The sequence below is a fragment of the Lemur catta genome, chromosome 12 (assembly GCF_020740605.2).
Source record: "Lemur catta isolate mLemCat1 chromosome 12, mLemCat1.pri, whole genome shotgun sequence".
Lineage (NCBI taxonomy): Eukaryota > Metazoa > Chordata > Mammalia > Primates > Lemuridae > Lemur > Lemur catta.
The window spans coordinates 76830294-76852527 of record NC_059139.1 but is presented as its reverse complement, the minus strand read 5'-3'; the positions used below and the strand labels follow the sequence as shown (position 1 = coordinate 76852527).

Sequence of the window (22234 nt, the reverse complement as noted above, 5' to 3'; positions counted from 1 at the left end):
TGGAGAAAGGAAATGTCATGTAAGAGAAAGCACCAGAGAAAGAATTTGGCAGTCACCCACTAATTCTGCTTCTCCCATTAAAAGACAAACACAGAGACTTTTTCCAATTCCCTCTGAGCTACTGGTACCCTGCTTTCTGGGATGCAGAAGGAATAACTTTACCTGGCTTGACTTGGGCTCATTTTAATAGAACTGCAGTTCCTACAATTTTTGCCCCCAATAATACCTTTTTTTGGTTTGTTTCTATGCAGTGGATGCCATATTTAGAAAGGGTATATCTATAACACATTTAGTAAGTAATAATTAACTGGCCTATCTCCTTTTTGCTAATCAGAAACATATAACTCAGTAGCCTATAGAATGCCATGCTCTTCCTAGCTGCCAACCAGAACTTCAAGAGCAAGAGACATCAGAATTACCACCCTCAGGTGACAAATGTAAGCCAAATCAAATAGGGTTAGGATTTTCATAAACTGTTGCATCATCCTCAAAGGTACATCTGTGGTTTACATAAAATATATTAAAATATTGAAAATTGTTTTATACCTTTAACTTATAATGCCCTTTTATGGCCCTAAAATTGTGAAATCTCAATCTGGGAACCAGAATATCATAGGGGGAATATTTGGCTTCACTCTGTTCTGCACATCAATAGCTGATATCAAATATGGTCAATCTAGTATTCTTTACCAGGTGATGTAATTTAAAATTATTTTTACAGTGAAATTTCTGGATAATGCATATGTGAAGAATAATTGTAATGTTATTTACCATCTGTGAAGTCTACATTCTCTACTTAGGGTATATAAAAACATACCACCTTGTCTTACAAATATTTACACAATAGAATTTTAATTTTAATTTAACCACAAACATTACAGAATTGTTTGGTATTAACATTGCTTATGTGAGATCTCAAGCCAGTTCTTTTCAGTATTGCATCATTTGATAAGACCAATGATATATAAAACCAGAAAAAAAAAGGCTATCTAGAGCTTTCAGGAGAAAACTTGGCATACTTTAAAAAAAATAATGTGTTATGGATTTCAAGTACTTTACATATGAATATAAGATGTTTTAATGATCTCAGGGATTCGGGGATTAAAAATACAAAAAGTTCTATTATTCCATTAAGCACGACACTATTCTTTAAATTGCCTGGTATTGCCAATTCAGATTAAATGACATTGTAAAAAAAAAACTGTTCTGTTAGAACTCATGTGATAAAGTTCAGAGTTAAAATTCCTGAGGTGATACTAAGGTAGAAATGTAATATTAAAACCAAATTCAATGCATCTTAATATATTGTTCATCACATGAAAATTCCATGTTAATATAAATGTTATAAATGTGGTTTATGGTGTTTATGGGGAATAAGATTTTAATAATAGGCTAAGAAAATAAATTATCTAATAAACTCTTTAATGCCAAAATGATTATATTCATATTGTATTGGTTATACTTGTCATAACAAACCATGCTAATTCCTTTTAGCTTCTTTTCCTCATCATTCCTTGTACTGAAAAGAAGTTGGATGAATGAATGAAGAAAGTCCTGAATTCTGCCAAACTGTGTGCTGTTAGTCTATTTGCAGTTGGAGTTAACTTTGAGGGAAAAGGGATCTGGGGTACAAAATGTTGAAGGAGGGGCTGGCAGGTGCTTGCATTTTGAAAGCACAGGGAGCTGCTATATCTGGGGGTCAGCCTGGTCATCAGCAGGCTCTGGAGCCACCTGTGCCAGGTGAGACCAACCTGAATCGTCAGTCCACAGGGGCTGCACTGTATTTTATGACCCCACAGAGCTGGCATACCTGGGCAACTACTTGTAAGGAAATATAGTAATTGAATGAAAGTTGCATTTGGTTACAAAGACTCGAATAAATCTATCCGATCTCTTACTGTTGACTAACATTAGTGATGTTCAACTTTTGATTCTTCTATTATTCCAGATATTGACCAAGTTACAGAGCTAACTACACCTGGAAGACTTACGCCTGTGGAGCTATTGTTATTCCCACCTACTCCTGCCCTAAAAAGAATAGAATATGCATTTGCACATATTCTTAATTTTTTGAGACTGATTTGATTTTTTAATTACAGCATGTAAAATGATTCTCATTTATCGAATAAGTAGTTTTCAAGAACTAAATCCAGGAGTAAAGAAAAACGGGAAAATGTAAACAGGCACACCTGCTGCAAAGCACCTGTGTCCTTAAAAATGTATGACTTTTTTCCTGCTCTACGATTCTTGCACGTGTCTTGTTCCATCTTTTCCTCTGAACTCCTGCCATGCTTAGGCCTCTGTCTGCTGTGTCTCTGGCTTTTGGCCCAGTATAGTGTATAGCAGGCATTGACAGTGGCACCGACAGCAGAATGAATAAGAGTATAAACTCTGAAACCAGCCTTTATTTTGGGTTTTAATCCTGGTTCTGCCATGACCCAGCTGTGTGATCTTGGAAAAATGGCTTAACCTCTCTGAGTCTGGGATTCCTCATCTGTGAAATGAATCTGTATAATGAGCTTAATAGCCTTATAGGTGTGAGGATTAAATGAAATGATGTCCTTCAAGCTTTTAGCTAAAGCTTGATCCACAGTAGGAGCTTAATAAGTCATGTTATTGATGGCTGAGAGTACTTACTATTGAGATTGTTATTGTTAGGTCTTGGTCACATGTGTTCCAATTATATACTCCTCCAAAGAGTCTATCTTCTTTCAGTTTTAAGAGAATAGAGCAGAAGCATTTAGCCCCTTTACTAAATGGCCCATTATATGAAGAAACAAAATATCAATGCTGTGAATCAGCGTGTAACGAGGCTCTCCCTCAGTGATATTCGACTTACAATAAGATGGTATTTCTGGGATTCTGCAGGATCCAAAGCTATTAACTCTTGAGTGTGGCTAAGTTTCTATAACAGCAATTTCACAGGCAAAAGTTAGGAAGATAATTTTCAAGTTAGATAGTGTGGTTCTGGAATGGTTCCAACATTCAAGGGAACATTTAAAAGGATAAATCACACAGATGGTCAGAACCTATAGCATGTTCAAGATATTATTCATAGAAATGTGTGTGTTTCAACATTAAATTTCAAGAAGTAGAAACCAAGACTAGAACGCAAAGTGTATTTGTGAAAAATTATGTTTTTCAACTTGGATTTTTCCCCTGTATCTATCATGTCAAGTTTTATGAAATTAGATATCTTTTCCAAAATGTAGGGGAAGATGCCATGTATCTGTTTTTAGATTTCTAAAAGTCATTACATTTCATGGAAAGTGCTCTCCTGTGGAGTTAGGTTGGCATGATCATTTTTGAAAATCATGTGTTTTAACAGCTTATTGAATAATTAAACATACTTGGAGTCTTATTGTCTTTTAGAAACCATAGATACAAGGCCAGTTCTAAAATAGTCCAAGCACTCAAAATCCTGGGACCCTAAACAAGTTTTTGTGAATAATTAGATTCAAGTCAACGGATATGTAGAGTGCCTATTCTGTGCTATGAATACAAAGGGGTATAGGCAGTGTTTGAGGGGCCATGGAGGGTAGAGGACAAGGATGACAGATACAGATGAATAGCTCCTGCAGATAACCCAGCCTATCACAGGAGACAGGCCTGTGTACAACTGATCACACAATACGGTGCGGTAAAGGCTACCCACTGAGTGGTACAAAATGCCATTGCAGTTCAGGAGAGAGAGTGAATTTGCTGAAATTCTGAATTTATATCTCTCAGGAAGAGAAAGAAAGAAAAATGAAAACAAACAAGTACATTTAGCTTCTGAATTTATTACAGGTGAGGGAAGGAGTGGGTAGGAACTTAGATTTGGGATGACTCCTTTCAGAAGTTTTCTAATAAATGGGCCAGTAGGTTATAGAAACCAAAATAGCTGGAATGTTCCATCTGCTTTGATTTAAAGAAAGAAATGCAGAAAACTATCAAAAGCCTACAGGAGTGCTTGAATGAATGGACTTTTGTACAGATTGAGATTTAAGAGACTCAGAATCCCAAAGGTCAACAAGGAAGACTTGTATAGATGGTCGGCTGTGTGGTCAAGCTCAGACCACTTGGGTTCCACTGGTGAGCGACCATGCGAAGGCCCATCTTTCTGAGCTTCAGTTTGCTCACAACTGTAACATGGGGAATGCTACGACTGCTGTCCTCATAGGAAAAGGGCTATGGAAAACTGGCAAGTACCTGCTCAAGTTACAGAATTCATGCATTATAACACATTCTTCCCTATAGATACTCACTTGTTCTAGTGTTCTTTAGTGTTAAATATTGGTTTGAGGTCTGAGGCTGGTTTCATTTTGTTCCTTTCAGCATGCTGTTTATTTCCTTCTGGCATTCTGTTTAAAATGTTGCCATTATTTTCAAAATATTCAAAACAGATAAAGGCAATCTGAGTGTTTATCAGTTTAGTCAGTTTTGACCAAAATGAGCTATGGACTTATCATTTTTTGTTTTTTGGCATAAGAATATTATCTCTTATTAAATCCTTGACTATTGTCTTTGTTTTATAGATTGTTCATCTCCTCTTGGGAAAACTGCTTTCCTTAGACTGAATGTCTATTTCCATATCTATCATCAACTTTCTTATTGGAGCATCTTTCTTCTTTTCTTTCTGCATTCTGGGAAAGCTTATCATATTGGGCATCCAAATAAGTAATTCAGTTATCTATAACTTCAGTTCTGCACTTCATTGTTTTTAATTCAGATCTTAATTTTTTAATTTAGTTTCTGCAACCTTTTGTTATTGTGTTGAAATTCCTTATCATTTATGGTGCTACCTTAACAGAGCTTTATTTTCATTTCAAGCTGGTGATTTATTAACTTGTTCAACATCAAGCTTGTTTCAATGTCAAAATACATAAATCTTTTAGAAAAAACAAAGCAGATGCATTTTAAAGGTGTTTTCCATGTCCTTTAATATGTTTTTCCAAAAGTATGCTGTTATTCTGCATCTTGAAGACATTTCTCCCTGCTTTTGTACTTTAGAATTTTTTAAAAATTTATTTCAAAATATTAAGGGGGTACAAATGTTTTTGTTACATGTATCGCTTTTGTAATGCTTGAGTCACTGCTATAAGTGTGCCCATCACCTGAATAGTGTTTATTGTACCCCTTAGGTATGTTTTTGCCCCTTCTCTCCTCTCCCCTCCCCCCTCCTTGATTTCCACTGAGTTTTACTCTCCTCTGTGCACATGTGTGCTCATTGGTTAGTTCCAATTTAATACCAAGTACATGTGGTGTTTGTTTTTCCATTCTTGAGATAATTAACTTAGGATAATGGTCTCCAGTTCTACCCAAATTATTGTAAAAGGCATTAATTCTTCCTTTTCATGGCTGAGTAGTACTCCCTGACATACGTATACAACATTTTGTTAATCCACTTGTGAATTGATGGGCACTTGCATTGATTTCACATCTTTGCAATTGTGAATTGTGCTGCAATAAACATTTGAATGCAGGTGCTTTTTTGATAAAATGACTTCTTTTCCGTTGGGTAAATACCCAGTAGTGAGATTGCTGGATTGAATGGTAGTCTACTTTTAGTTCTTTGAGGTATCTCCATACTGTTTTCCATAGAGTTTGTATTAATTTGCAGTCCCACTAATAATGTATAAGTGGTCCTTTCTCTCTGCATCCATGCTAGAATCTATTGTTTTTGGGATTTTTAATAAAAGCCATTCTAACAGGGGTAAGGTAGTATCTTGATGTGGCTTTAATTTGCATTTCCCTGATGATTAGTGACATGGAGCATGTTTTTCATAATGTTTATTGGCCATTTGTCTATCTTCTTTTGAAAAGCTTCTGTTCATGTCTTTTGCCCAGTTTTTAATGGGGATTTTTTTTTTTCTTGCTGATTTGCTTGAGTTCTTTATAAATTCTGGATGTTAGCCCTTTATCTGATATATAGTTTGAGAATATTTTATCCCATTCTGTAGGTTGTCTATTTGCTCTGTTGATTATTTACTTACCCATGCAGAAGCTTTTTAGTTTAATCAAATCCCATTTATCTATTTTTGTTGTTGTTATCATTGCCATTGGGGTCTTAGTCATAAATTCTTTGCCTAGGCCAATATCTAGAAGAGTTAATGCATGCTTGTAGCTTTGACTTGGGTGGTGCAAAGGCAATTATGTAACCAAAGCGTTTTACCCCTGTAATACTCTGAGCCAAAAAAAAATAAAAATAAAAATCTTCTTTATTCAAGCTTAAAAAGAGGTTGATGCAAACCTAATTTTTGCCAATAGATAAGACAAGTGGATTCTCTCATGTGATCATCACCATCAACTTCTTAATTCTATGCTGAAGGTCCAATGAAGCTGCTCTAGTCATATTTATAGCCTCTAGCAATTTTCTATCAGTTGTGGTTTGGCTGCACAGGAAACTCATCTGCTCCTCCACCTTACAATGTAGAATTTATTCCTGAATAATTTGGAACAATCTGTTTTCTTCTCTTGCCTAGAACATAATATAAAAGTCAACAGCTTTCAGAGAGCTAGTTCATCCATAGACCCTGCTGCCTTTAGCCCAACCTACAACTGCTGTCACATTCCAGGGTCTCCTAGCTCCTTTTGCATTTATGAGACTTGGAGTCCAAGCTTCACTATGGTGGCAAAGAAAGAAGTTGAAACAGACTTGGCTGTCAGAGAAAGCGGCTCACTTAAAATAAGTCACTGGGTGCTAGCTCTCTGCCTGTGGCTCACGTCTCTGCAGTAAAAGATTTCAGTAGATTTGGATGAAAACACCCTCATCTTCCTCTGCTTTGTTCCTCTGTCTTGCCTATGTCCTGTCTTCATTTTGTTCTTCAGTGATCTCTTTTAGAGTTTGGAAGCTTGTTGACAAATGCCTTGTTCCTAGAAGCATTAACTTTGAAAATTTGTATGTTTTCATTAGACAAAATAAAAATCTGAGAAAAGAAAATGAAGCCCTAGAAGGTAGTTTCCTTCTTAACCTGGAAATGTCAATACCTGCATTTTGCATGATACTGTTTAAACCTAGGAAGTATGAAGCTGTTACTATTTAATAATCATGAAATCAAAACGCCATGGTCAAGGACTGACGTTAACAGAATATTATTATAGTATTGCCTGAAAGATCTTCTTCTGACCCAGAAATAAAATATGTTCTACCTGATTATTACAAAGAAGTGTTAATTTTTTTTCAATACTACTCCTGAATTACCCATTCCCAAAATAAAAATTCATTTTTATGGGTCAAAGCCATCATAAATAGTAAATTCACATCTCTCTATACAGTACAAAATATTGAGGGACTTCATTCTCTCAAGAAAAGAAATACTTCAGCTTTTTGGCAAATGACCATTACCAGAAAGCAAAGAAATAAATTTCATGGTCCCACCCCTATCCTCCAATAAATAATCAATGAAAGAAAAACATAGATATACAGTAGTTAACTAGAGTTTAACCTTAGTCACTCTTTACCATCCTGGGAGAAAAACATGCATACAAAGAAAAAATCACTGTTCACCTTTAAATTACAGACTTTGATATTTCCTACAAAGTCATTCTTAAAAGGGCATCATTGTCAAAGGAATCTTTCCAGCTAAGAGTCCTTCCCTTGTGGCCTACAGTAGGCATATGCTGATTCACACAAACCAAGTCTATGTATGTAAAGAAGAGACTGTTCTCTGAGGGAGCTCATTGGTGGTGGCAGAATTCTTGGCCCAGAATTTCAGCTTTTCAGAGCAATCAATATCAGAAGACTAGAATACATATATGTGCAAAATAGTGCCAGAGGAATGGAAAATAGGCCAAATTTTCAATTAGGGTAAGGTTTTTTTTTTTTTGTTTTGTTTTTTTAAGTATTATGACATCGTTCCTCTCATTATGGTCTATATATACCTGCTTGGAGTGAGCATTCTAAAAATGTAATTAAAATGTCTAACCTTAAAACCTTATTTCCGTATAGCTTGATTCCTCACCTTTTTTCTTTCTCTTTATTCACATTAATCTTTATAGATCATCTACAGAAATAGAAAAAAATTTCATATCTTTCCTGACTTTAAAATGACACTGTGAGTACTGCTCTATGATTATATTTTAGGGTTTTTTTTTGTGTGTGTTTTTCTTTCATTCTACCCCTGTTAACTACACAATATTTCCCACCCCTACTTAAGGTTATGCAATACTCCTGCTCCAAAGTCAATGATTCTGTGAATTCCATTTCCTAATCAACTAAAACCTGACAAAATAGCTATGAATGAAATTCTAAAGACCATAATCCAAGGACATCAAGTGATAATTAGGTTATATCTATTTAGTAACCTCCTATTTATGATACTTTACTGAGTTTTTGCAAAAGTGAAGACATTCATTCCAATCCTGAGACATTTCCTTCCAAGAAAGATAAGTAAGTTAGATGTCATTTTCCTCTTTTTATTGTTAAATCATTCCAAGTTGGGAGTGTGTCTTGTGTTTACTTTCAGTAGTTCTCCTTGGAACCTACACAATGCATGTTGTATACATAGTAAACACAGAGTCATCCTGGCCTAGAGGCTTTGGTTGGTCTTTAAAATGTTTGTTATTTTTGCTGTTGCTGTTTTAGTCATCATTTCTCAGCTAATGCAGAGAAAAAAGAAGACCATAAAAAGAACAAAAATGTAAAAGAAGGAAAAGGAATGGAAGAAAAGAGGTTATTAGAGGAACTATGAGACCAGATAGAAGAGAATGGAATAAAATCCTTAGAGAGGAAGTGGGCAGAGAGGTGAGAAGAGAATGTAGTATTAAATGTTAATAAATGTAGGAAAGTTTGTTTAGCAGTTCTTACTGATCCTCTAAGTCCTGTTGTCTGCATGTTCCCTTCTCTAGATTACTTTTTATTATCTCTAAGTCTTCATATTTTTAACATTCATAAATACTGACAGTGAAGATTCAAGGGAAATTCTGGTCTTAGGTTAGTACATTTCATACATAGACTCATAAACCATGTCCTTTTTTGAGGGGGGGAGCTTTTAATCTCTTGCCTGGATATTTTAATGTTATCTTAACTGCTTTTGGATCTCATGTGGCCATGGGGGTGACAGGATCACAGAAAAGTCCCTGAGAGCCTCTTCCTCTGCAGAATCACACGAACCTCTTTAGTAAGTCACCTAAGCCCCTCAGGACAGGCTCCCTATCTCTCTCTCAAGCCCCGGTTCTCACAAGATGTATTTTACTTCCTAAAAAAAACAAAAAACAAACAAAAAAAAAAAGGAGTTCATGCCTTTGCACCTTTATTATGTTCCTTAAAAACTTGTGGGATAAAAGGAGTATTTCTGGAATTCCTTTTCTTTCATATTGGCTGCCTACTAAATGATAATTTTTCTTTAAAACTCCAATTCAGATATAACTTCCTCTGGCAGGATTTTTCTGACTCAGTTTCTCTCTAGATATATGGACTAGCTTTCTCCCTCTCTGATGCCTTTCCTTCACTTGGTGCACTTATGTCATCTTGTAGTCATGTGTTTATGTGTCTATCTGCCCAGTTTGTTGGTGAGCTTCTTGATCTCTCCCAGAGTCTAGAACAGAGTCTGGGATACCAGGGAATCAGTAACAGCTAAATCAAATTGTTGACAACATCCAACATTTACAAAACCCTGAAACAACAAAAGTCACTGAGAATGTAATCATCAATGTAATATTTTGTATGTGATAATTGGAAAATTCCTAGATGTATGGTCCAGAATTTATTGTGGCTCTCCTGGGAATCAAAAGGGAGAGGGACACAGGCAGAATGTGACAAACTTTTGATATCATTATCATCACTGGTGATAATGATATACAGAAATACTTAGCGAGAAAGTTACTTGTCTCCTCTGCCCAGGAATTGTTTTTAGATCTCTAATTTCCCAATGCTGAGCTATAATTTCAGAATGTAGATTATTTTTCTGCTCCAAAATTTCTTTCTGATAAAATAGCTATATAGCTCAATAGCTAGTAGCTATACTGAGCTACTAGTCTAATTTATTGTATGTCCATAAATCAAAATATCAGAACATTAATAGAACTGTTTGTTATTTCTTCTCTGGTAACTACGATTTCTCAGTTCTTAGTAAGAATATAAAAACACTTTTGCTTTTTACTGGCAAAATTATCATTATAGTGTTTCAATGCTTTGAACCTTACATTAATTAAAATCCATCCTCCAGAGATCAGTGTTAAAATCTGAGCAAGAGACAAAATCTCCCCAGAGAAAAAAGTGCAAATACTATAGGAACTCACAGATTTTTAAACAGACAACAAAATATCTACATTTTCTGTTTTAGTCTCTCATTTGCTTAATTGAACTCTCAGAACCTATTCATTGACAATAAGCGGACCCAAGCAGGAATGATATTCGAAACAAAGAACAAGTGTCAGAAAAGCAAGCTTATTTTTAATACTCTTAAACCTCATTGTCCCTTCAAATCATACTTAATCCTGATTTAGCAGTGTGTGGGTGTATGTCTGATATTCAGTGAAACTCAGTTTTTAGAATTTTGTGGGACCAGAATCTTTTTATCTAGGAGTATGCTCTTTGTTTTATGTTTAAATGGATGGAAAATTATACAACTTGCTCTGGCCACACAATCATTATTAGCATATATATATACTCGAAAGTCCATTCTAGAAGGAGTTCACTATGTTATTGCTTCAAGTAATAGGATATACAATTTAAAGTGGTAGAAATATTGAGAAACTGTTATTGTCCTCTATGAGAAATCATGCAGCATTTCGATATGACATCTTTCTTCTCTGCCTTCTTCAAGACTAGCTATGTTTCCCTTCATAATTACAAGACAACAAAACCAGTTCCCAGCATCATGCGCAGATACCCAGCTATGCCGGTGAAAGAGAAAAGGCCTTTCCTCCCGTGGGTCTCCTTTTATTAATGGGATACTTTTCCCAGAACTCGCCAGCAGACTGCCTCTCAGAACCCATTGTGCAGGATCGGGTCATATGGCCTTGCTCTAGCTGCAAGGGAGGCTGGGGGAAAAAGTTCTGGCACTTTCCATCTTTCTAAAAGGGAAACTGGCTCTACCAACAAAGAATGAGGTTGGAGTGGAAGATGGCTTTAATGTGTCAAATAATGTCTATAATGCCCATTAAATGCATAAACATTATCAAGCATAGTCTTGGGGACTCACACAGATAGTAATTTATTTTAGTGTTGCCTTGCTTGCTTTGATTTCATTAATCCCTAGATCTGTAATCAGCCTTGCAAAATGACACCCTTCCTAGGTTATTTTTTGTTCCTTCAGGCTTTACCAGTCAAGCTTAACAACCAGACTTAACGAGCTTCTCCACAGGACTCACCATCCATCACCAGCAGCTGATTCATGAATCCGACCACCTGAAGACCCTATGACTTCAAACCCTATGCAAGCTGACCAGCATTCGCAACCCACTACAAAAGCCCTCAACCTTAGTCAGTCAGAGAGACAGATTTGAGACTATTTCTCCTGTTCTCCTGACAGACTTCTTTCACATTAAAATTCCTTTCTTTCTTGGCAATCCTCATTGTTTCAATAATCGGCTCTTAGTGTGCCAAGTGACGGGACCTAGGCTGGACCCTGTTTTGGGTTTGGGAACAGAACCATTTCATGCACTTGAGTAGACTATGGACATTTTAGAAGACTCTATGAATAGAAATGAGAACTTTGAGAATTTATTTTTTGTTTTTGAATAAATTCCTGTACAATTCACTAAGCTATTGTCTCTCAACTTTAAATCCACCTTTCTATAGTCCACTTTATGATGCTGAGATTTGAATTTTAAGCCACATTGTTCCTTCTCCTGCCGGCTCCCTGTGTGGCTTTGCCACAGGAGGACATGAGAGAGACAGCGTGGAAGGTTGGGGGAGGAAGAAGGAGATTGTACCTTCCTGTTTGCTTTCTGAGTCTGTTTTTTCTGCCTGTTATTCCCACCTTTGTCACCCTAGAGGCACTATTTCACCTTACAGTGGCAGGCTCTTCTGGGGGCACCAGTTTATTCCAGTCGATAGTTTTTCCTGTGCTCATAGAACCAGTCTCAGTGCCTCTGGTCAAAACACCAGACCAGCTGCTGGAGCATCATCCTCAGAGACCTGAGTTCCAGTTTTGCAGGCAACTCCTCTGGGCTCAGAGACACTCACATCAGCCAGTGACCGTCATCACAGGTCCGCAGAGCACCTCCTTCCATCTTCTAAGTTCGAATAATTTCAACCTCTTCATTTTGTTTCCCCAGTGCAGGGGGCGCCTGTTTGCTGAAGTTGATAACCCCCATATCGCTTATTTAGTGTTTCCCATCAGTTCCTTAATACCCAGTCATCAATTCTTTATCGATTGATTCTCTAATAATCTAAATCTGTTGATTTAATTTTTTAACAAAAGTAGCTTTTACTATTTTATCTTTTCCTTCATCTCTATAATCATGTCCACCTCCTTTTTTCTTTGATGCTCAGATACCACATTGATTTTCATGATTTTAAAGGGTTAGATGCCTCTATTTGCAATTCTTCACCACTATGATCACAGTCTTTAACATGATCTGAAACAGAAAGCTATGTGCTGTGATAGAAGAGCTAATAGTCCCTCAACAATTTCCTTGTAGTTTTTAAAATATTTAGTACTACGCTCCATATGTACAAGTTTCTCTAGGCTCTGAAGTCATTTGAAATTGAGACATATCAAAGAGAGCTGTGGCTAGAAAAAGAGAAGGAAGGCTGCATCCGTGGTGGGAAAATGCGGGGGACGATGACGCTTTGGCAATAGAGGAACGGCAGGATACCAGTGGTGACAAGGCAAGAGCTGGAGGTGGTGGCAGCAGTAAGAGATGTCAGAGGATATGGATTCTTCCCCAGTTATCTCTATCAGTTGTTGGAAAAGGGGGCCCTTATGGTTTGTCGTTGTGCTAGGACAAGATGACCCTTCCAGAATGTCCAGACTGACCTGGACCATTTAACTTGGGACAACTGGAATTCATTTCAAGAAGAGAGAATTACTCAGGAAGGCTTAAGGATTTGCTTTCACAGTCTTACTCTGAATGAATTCAAATCCAAAGGGGGAAACAACTTTCAGATGCACTTTAAAAGCCTTCACAAATGCTATTTAAAGCCAAAAAAGCAGAAGGAGCAAGGTTACAGTTAGAGAAATAATGTAAAATGCATGGAGCAAGGATTAGGATGGAATGGGGATGGAGGGAAGGATTGCAAGACACGTTACATAAGGGGTATAATTATACCTGTAACTTATTTCCCAAGAACTTTTCAATCTGTAAATTTTCTGCTTCTGTGCTTTCAACAACCAGCATAGATACAGTCTTATAACTGTGTGATCCAGAGCAAATGTGAGATGTATTGCTGATTACTTTGAGTTCCCAACTGTCCTATTTTTTATAGCTATCTATAGCTATGTAGTTAACAATAAACTATTTCATAAATGCCAGCCATTTCTCACAAGTTTTAAATTGCTTTGCTTTCTACCTGTGAAACAGGGAAATTATTTTTTTTTTTTTTTGCTGCTAAGTTAACCCTTAGTTGCAGTAATCAGAGAAAATCTGATTTTTATGAAGCTTCTTTCAAAAGAGTGTTTGACTTGAATGTGGCAGCTTAGCTCCTAAATAGGAACTTTGTGAGTAGAAAAAAATAACATTTTTTTAAAAAAATGTAAGATAAGCAGTAGATTAACTAATTTATCTTTGCAGACCTGAAACACAGTTCCAGAAACTCTGTTCTATGTGGGGCACCCCTATGTGGAGCATCCCTGCTTGAGCTCTTTTTTCCGTTAATAGTGTAACTCCAACGGGTGGAAAATTCTGATGCTGAGAATATCCATTTCTCATTCATTGAATGAAAATAGAGTTTCCCCAGTCAGCTGCCTGAGGTATCCTTAAATTGAAGCATGCCCACTGTGGTTAAGACAGAAGAGTCAAGAGCTGATTTAAAAGGATGGAGGCAACTGGAAAGAATATACTGAAGTTGGGGAGTTTTGAATGACAGGAAAGTAATAAAATGATAGAAAGGGAGCTGAAAAAGAATTTCATGCATGGAAGCAAGTTATATAGCTTTGTTTCATAGGACATGAGTAGAAAAATGATAGTAAAGCTGTTCATTACAGGTGTCATCATCTAGAAAGACAAAATATAGAATGGTGGCTATCTCTGAATGTTTTGATTGATTTTCATTTACTTATTCAGTAAATATTAATTGAGCACCTACTATTGCCAGGTACTATTTTAGGCACTGGGAATATGAAAATAAACAGCACAAAGTTCCTACTTTATGAAGAGACAATAAATACTGCACATACAGACAAAATAATGTGTGATTACAAATAATTATAAATGCAAAAAAAAGGTGATAACACATGGTAATGGAATTGAGGATGGCTTGGAGAAGTAGTGGGGGGCACTATTTTAGGTGGAGTGGTCAAGGAAGGTCTCTCTGGAGAGGTGACATGTCGGCAGAGTCCTGAAAGCAGTAAGGAATGGAGCCACAGGAGGATATGATGAAAGAGGATTCCCAGAAGAGAAACAGCAAGTACCCTGAGATGAGAAAGAGCTTAGATCTTTCTCAGGGTCACTCAAGCACAGTGGAGGAGAATGAAAATGGTATGCAGTGAGAATGGGATGGTGGGGAAGCACCTGCATATGTAGGACATTCTAGGATGTGTTAAGGAATTTTGATTTTATTCTACTTTCAATGGGATGCCATTGGCCAGGGGTGGGGAACCTGTGGCCTGAAGGGCACAAGTAGTCTTCTAGGTCCTTAACAGTGTCCTTTTGACTGAATCCAAATTTTACAGAACAAATTCTTTTATTTTTATTAAAAATATAAAAGATGAGCAAAAATGTATTATTTTATTTTTAAAGTGAATGTATTTAAAGTACCAAAGAATAAAATAAGTTTCAATGAAATAATCCTCCCAGATTGACTGGCACAATTAGAACATTAGTGAGCTATAAGGGCTAAATTGACAGCTGCAACGCTCATGATTTAGTTCTAACTTCCTCCGCCTGACTGGCACCACTACCACATGAGGCTGGTTGGCGAGAGTTTATGAGGGTTGAGTATGACAGTCTGTTATCAGCTTTTGACAATGTTGCACTATGTTTCTGTCTGAAGTGGCATTTGTGAATAATTGCGCAGCTCCACAGTATTTTTTAATTCTGTGTGATTAACAGCCCATCATGTCAAAGACCAACAGAATGCTGAAAGAAGAAAATAGATTTTTTAATGAGGATTGGGAATTGCAATATTATCTTGTTTCTGCTAAAGATAAGATGATTTGCTTGCTTTGTGATACTGTAATAACAATAGTAAAGAAATTCAATTCTCATCAGCATTATAACACTCATAAGGACCACAAATATTTTAAATTAGAGGGAGAGGCACAAAAGGTTGTATTGCAGAAATTAAAAGAAAAGCAAAAGCAAAGATAATTCTTTCAAGCAGCAATAAGACCTGGAAATAATGCCACTGAAGAAACTTATAAAGTAGCTTATATACTCAGGGAAAAGGGGAAGCCATTCAGTGTTAAAGAAATTGTGAAAGAATGCATTGTCGAAGTTGTAGGATGCTTAGACCCTTATAATATTTCAAAGTAGGAACAACTGCCTCTTTCAAGAACCGTAACTAATTGGCAGCATGAATTAGCCTTCAATTTAACAGAACAACTTCATGCAATACTTCAAAAGGAAAATATATATTATTCAACTGCTTTGGATGAATCAACTGATACTACTGACTGAGCATAGGTTTTATACTTCATTCGGGTCATAACAGAAAATTTTCTTTGCTACAAAGAGTTACTCACTTTGGGCACTCTTGCAAACAGAACAACAATTTTCAAGATAAACATCATGAAGTTGGACTGAATTTGATGAATTTAGTGAATGTATGTAGAGACAGTGCACCTTCCATGACAGGAAAACATGAAAGGTTTATTGCACAGATAAAAAAGTATTAACAGACCCAGATGCTCTCATTTCTTTTCATTGTATCTTGCATTAGCAAACTATCTTGTGCTAAAGCTACTATTTTAAGTGACATTTTGCAACAAGTTGCAAGTATTGTTAACTATATTCTTGCAAATGCAACATGGCATCCTCAGTTTTGTAACATGCTAAAGTTGAATAATTTTGTAACATTTTGAACAATTCAGTGTGGATTTGCTGAGTAATTCTAAAGTGCATTGGCTATAACAGAGATAGGTGATACCCAAAATTTTATCTCTGAGAGAACAGATAGTTAAATTTTGTGAAGAACAGAATCAGCAGTGTGAATTACTGAAAGATTTCTATAGGAATGCAGCATTTCTGTGTGATATAATGTCAAATCAAAATAACTTGAATATTTCTTTGCAAGGTAATGTGGCAAAAAAATCCAAGCATTTTGAAAAAAGCTATCTTTTTTCAAAACTCGTCTTCTTCAAAAGGAAATTTCAGGTGAACATTTTCCTCTGTTAGCTAAGGTCATTGGTGAGCAGGATGATATATGTGACTCCTTTGAAGAATATGCAGCTGTTATAGACCTATTAATTACAGAATATAATGAAAGTTTTACTGGTTTTGAGAAACATGACATCACACTCAAATTAGCATTTCAGCCTCACCTAGTTGATATCTCCAAGGTACCTAAAGAACTACAGATAGAATTGATTGAGCTCTCAACCACTGTTTGATGCTAAGGAAGTTCCAATTGAAATACGGAAAAATGCAGTAAAATATTTGCACCTTCGGCAACATGCCTGAAAATGCTTTCTTCCTTTTCAACCACTTATTGCACCGAATCTACATTCTCCTACCTAACCCAAATCAAGATGCCCTTAAGGTCACAAATGGCTGATAACCTTCTAGAGGACCAACTGAAACTGTGGGCCTCCATGCTGCAACCAAATATTCAAATGCTTTCCAACAAAAAGCAGACACAACAAAGTCATTAAAAGGTTAGTTAACTTTAAAATTAACAAATAGTTTTCATTTTTTGAAATTATTAATATGTAGTAGTTAGATTTTTACAAAATAATGTACATTTGTAAGTATATCTAATTGAAGTTTCTTGAATGTGGCCTTATTTGATTACAGCTAAATTAATGCAGCCTTCCAACATGAAAAGTTTCCCCACCCCTACCATTGGCAGTGTAAGCACAGAAATGATATAATTGATTTCTAATTTAAATAATAACTAGATAATGTCAAGGGAGTGGACATTAGGTAATGGAAGTAGGTTTCCCCTCTAGAAGGTTCTGCAGCAGTCTGGTGGGAGATGATGAAGACTGAAACTGGTGCTATGGCTTAGTGAAGATGAAAGATGGTCAAATTCAGGTTATAATTTGAAGGTGGATTTGATAGGACTTGTTCATGGGATTATTAAGATGTGAGGCAAACAAATCAGGGGGCAACTACAGGTTTTTAGCAAACAGTTGCTGAATGGTAGTGCCATTTAACAAGATGAAGAAGACTGAAGGAGCCTTGTAAGAGTTCTTTTCTGGTTTCAGTGAATGAGACAATCAAGAATATATATGTACTGTAAAACAGACAGCTTGAATTACAAAGATGAAAATGTGGAACTGTGAGGGATGACTAAAGCTGGCCATAGAAAAGTTAGTTCCTACATGATAAACAAGTAGTGCTTCTGCCAAAATGAAATCATATTCAAAGTGAAATCATCATGCTTTTACGGCAAACAACAGACTGTCATTCAAAATTGCATCTAGGACGCAGTGAAAATTCAGGAGTGGAGGAGGACATGAAGAAATGGTATCAGTAAAAAAAAAAAAAAATATGTACCAGATCAGATAGTAGTAAAAGGTACATCCTTTGGTGTGTCAGTCTAGTTCACAAGAAACGATTATCCTTTTCCCAGTACATCCCTCTGATGGTATGCACTCTGCTACGTGCACCAAAGGCAAACAAGAAACACTCAGAACAATTATTTTGAAGATTACCCCATTTTGAAATAATCTCTTGTCAACAGAACAGTGTAGGACGGGAGGGTGGTAGCCTGAGAGGCACATGTCCCTCTCCCTTCACTGTCACATCCTCCACTCACTGGCTTACATGGCATTAGTGCATAATGTGCTACTGTCCCAGAAGGGAACAAAAAATATGTCTGATAGACAACAGAATGTGATAGAACTAGAAACACGAAAGTACATGAATCCAGTTGGGTAAACTGCAAACATATGTATACAGCATGCTGACTTGAGGATTTATTACCTGTTATAACTATACAGACATACTAAATATTTGGCACAACTCTTTTTAAGACTTTTTATTGGTTTCATATACATACAGAAAAGTACATATACGTGTACTGAATTTTCACAAACTGAACGTATTTGTGCAATTAGCACCCAGGTCAAGGAATGCAACATTACACAATTGTTTTTGATTTTGGTACTTAGCTGTAGTATATCTGTATAAATTTACAACATCTAATAAATATTCAAATGAATATATGAAGTTGCTTATCCTTTTTTCCCTGTTTTTTGAACATTGCTATGACTTCTATATGTTATCTCATTTAATCTTTTCCACAACCCTGTTAGGCTGATTGCTATGCGTATTTCACAAGAGGAAAATGAGGCTCAAAAGTGTTTAGCAATGTGTGCAAGTTCATACATCTAGACATTGAACCCAGTCTGTTTTACTCCCAAAGTACTCAACTACTATACCAGCTGCCTGATTGATTTGGGTAAAATGATAGTGGGTCATTGCCAGCAAGTTTACTTGGCTAGATAATCTACAGTGTATAATAATAAGAAATTAGGTCTTAAAATGTGTATTTAAGGAAGGCATAAAATTGCCATTATTGAACTCAGAGGTGACAAAATAAAAAATAGTGATTGCAAGAGATGATTCTAGACTTACATATTTAAGAATAGGAATTGGAAACAACTAGAAGCGTTGTTTTTTAAGTATGCTAGAAACAGCATAATGAGGAGGAGCAGGATTAGGTTCATGGACGTTTAAAGAAAGACACAACTGAATTTGGAAAGGCAGATGTGAGGGGAGAAGAAAATGGAAAAGTTGAAACTTATTCCCAAGTTTACAAGCCTAGGAAACCAGAAATGGTAAATATCTTGTGCATGATGAAAAATCTGAATGTGTTGGCTATGTCAGATACAGCAAGAAGATGAATTTGATATTCAATATTCTTATCATCAGGAGCTGTGTTATAGAGCAAAATTCTGTGGCATCCTCTCTAGGTTTTATTCATCCACATTTCAAACTTTTTATCCTCTATTGTAATAAAAAGACCAAAACACTTTTATAGGAAGGAGCAATTTGTAAGGAATGGGCTATAAAGCCTATTGAACTTGATGTTGATAGCTAGTAATGGATTTGGTTAGACCATGGACCAGCTATTTCTAACATCCCTGTCCAAAGATTGTGAAGGTTGTTTTTCCTTTTCATCATTGGTATATAAGCTAGTTAGATATCAGGTTCAATCCCTCCCCCCCTCCCTCCCTTCCTTCCTACCTTCCTTCTTGTTTTTGCCGTCGGTAAAATTAACAGGACAGGTGCTTGGGTCACTGTGGCTGATTTCTCAAGGTATTGAAAATGATTTTAGTTACATAACTAACTTTGATTAATAGAATATATCTTAATTTTGGGCATATTTTATAGATTTGTCTCTAATCCTGATAAATATCTCCCCTTGGGCCCTGTCCTGATTGCTCAGAGAATAATTTGTTCAGGGTTTATATTCAATAAATGAATCACCAAAGTGTCCCAACATGTATTAGACATCATCAAATATATGGGAAGGTATTAACCAATGGAGAATATTTTATTTAGGCAAATATTTCCCGATTAGTGCAATCCAAATGAGCTTCTCAAAATTATATACATTTTTTGTAAATCTGTGTATACTTGCACCATTAACAAAACTTGTGTTCCAGTTTAAAACATTACATTAATTCTTCCTTAAAAAATAAAACTGCTACAATTTTTCCTTCTAATTCATTCATTTCTTGTCTTGAAAGCAAAGTTGTGTAATCTCTGTGCTCCAAGCTCTAGATGGATCACATTCAACTTTCCTGCACTTCCATGCCAAATTAAAAAACAACAAAAGCAATAAAGAAACAAACTCAAGAAATGAGAAAGAAAGAGATAAGGAACAACTAAAGGTACCAAAGTCTGGTTTGGTTTCAGAGTAATAAAATACAAATTAATTTAATAAACTGATAGTATTACATGGGAGAACTGCATCCTTCAGAATTTCAGTAACCAATAGAAAATATCAATTTATTCAACATATTTTCTAGCAAATATTTCATACATTTTTGTTGAAATTTTATGGTTTATCACACATGCACATTTCTTAAATGATGACTCTGTAAAAGGAAAAGGTGACTAAGCATTTTGCTGTCACTTCGTACTTACAGCGACTGCCTCCAGGATTTGTTTAACAGCATCAGCAGCATCTCGCTCACTGTAATACCCCTTTTCCACAATCCTAAAAAAAAACAAAAAAACCAAAATGGTTCTCAGACACATGTATTCAGTAGAGTAGGTGTTAAAATAAGTTAATTAAATTAATGTTAAAAAAGGTGCATCTAAATAGTCTTTGCCCATAATACCAGGGCAAAGACTTCTATAAACTGGTACTCTAAAACTCTTTGAGTTTACTTAGGAAAATGAAATACATTTACTTCTCCTTGGCTTGAAATGTCCATCCCCTTTGAGGAAAAAAGATTCATTCCTTTTTAAACTTTATATTGTGAATCATTTTAAACATATACCAAATAGCCATTATACAATGAAATGTTCCCATGTAATTGTCACCCAGCTTCAACAATTATTAATCATGGCCAATCTTGTTTATCTATCTGCTTAACTACTTGCTCTCCTCCTTTATTATTTTGAGGTAAATACCAGACATTATATAATTGCATTTCTAAACATTTAAGGAATTATCTCTAAAAGAGATCTTTTCATCATAACCATAATGTCGATATCTTAACTATATATTACAATAATTCCTCACTATTATCAAAATGCAGTGTGCCAAATTTCCAATTGTCTTAGACATGTTAAATTTTTTTTATTTGTTTGAATCAGTATCCAAATAAGGTTCATGAAACTTGATTGGTTGATATGTCTCTTACTCTCTTTTAATCTGCAGGTTTGTTCTCTCTCTCTCTCTCTCTCTCTCTCTCTCTCTCTCTCTCTCTCTCTCTCACCACCGGCCCCCGCCCCCTACACCTTTCTCATTTTTTCAATTTTTATTTTGAAAGCTGGTCACTTTTTCTTTAGTGTTTCCTACAGCATAGCAATGTGATTCTATCACCATGGTGTCTTTGAAGCCATTTCTCTGCCCTCTCTATTTCTTATTAATGGGTAGTTAGAGCTACGGTCTTAATCAGGTTTAGGTTGATTTTTTAGCAAGTACACTTTATAGCTGATATTGTGTATTTTCATGTTCAATCCTTCTCCATTTTGTGTTGTTTACGGCAGTTGATAATCAATTTCTAGATCCATGAGCTCATTAGAGGTTTCAAATGGGTAAAATCTAATTCTACTAATATCATTGCTTCTCTTTTATTAGCTGAAAATTTTCTACTGCTACAATTTTTATAGGAAAGATAGGATAAATTCTTACTTTTTTTAGCTTGCTATTTTTCAAAATATGTGTTGGTTCATCCACATCTTCAAATAGTGACCAATTAGTGCTTTTGTTTGCTTTTTGGTATCATTTTGAAATTATAGGTTTAACCACATTTGGTACGTTTCAATTCACTCCAGCTCTTTTTCTTATTGATGTAGAAATTGTCCCACTTTGGGTCAGTGGTGGGCTATTCAAATTCTCTTTTGAAGTCTTTGGTGGCTCCTTTTTCATCTGGTAAAATACAGTACTTTAGGCTTATTTTGCACACTTGCTGCTCCAGACTTGGAATAGCCATTATTTCCTTCTAGCAGAAGACAGTATTTTAAAAATTTTTATGTTTTATCCTTCAATTAAAAAATAAAAACAGATACATATACATATATTCATATCCCTTCATGTTATAAAGAATCATATTGTCTTATGTTATATTAATATGTACACAAATGTTTTATATAATAAATCTTTCACTATGTATGTAGTCCACTTTATGTGCTCTTTCTTTTTAATTTTAATTCTTTTGCATTTAGGAATGTTTGTATTTTTGTTTTAATTTTTTTTTAATACTATCATGTAATAATCTTAGTCTCTTCTTTTGGTTTGTCTATGGGTTCTCTACTCTTAGCAATATTGACATTAACTAGCAATCCAGCTAGTATGAAC

At 35.7% G+C, this 22234-nt stretch overlaps 1 protein-coding gene across 5 annotated transcripts in view; it reads right to left on the bottom strand.

Annotated features, from left to right (window-relative positions):
- CAMK4 (calcium/calmodulin dependent protein kinase IV) overlaps window positions 1–22234 on the bottom strand; it is a 218511-nt gene that overhangs the window by 48463 nt on the left and 147814 nt on the right. For 4 of the 5 annotated variants that reach the window (XM_045566341.1, XM_045566345.1, XM_045566342.1 and 1 more), the window contains one exon: window positions 20350–20422. In XM_045566341.1, coding sequence (XP_045422297.1) covers window positions 20350–20422 — 73 coding nt within the window. Of the gene's footprint in view, window positions 1–20349; window positions 20423–21568; window positions 21806–22234 lie in introns of all 5 variants that reach the window. The other variant, XM_045566344.1, reaches the window with a different exon arrangement.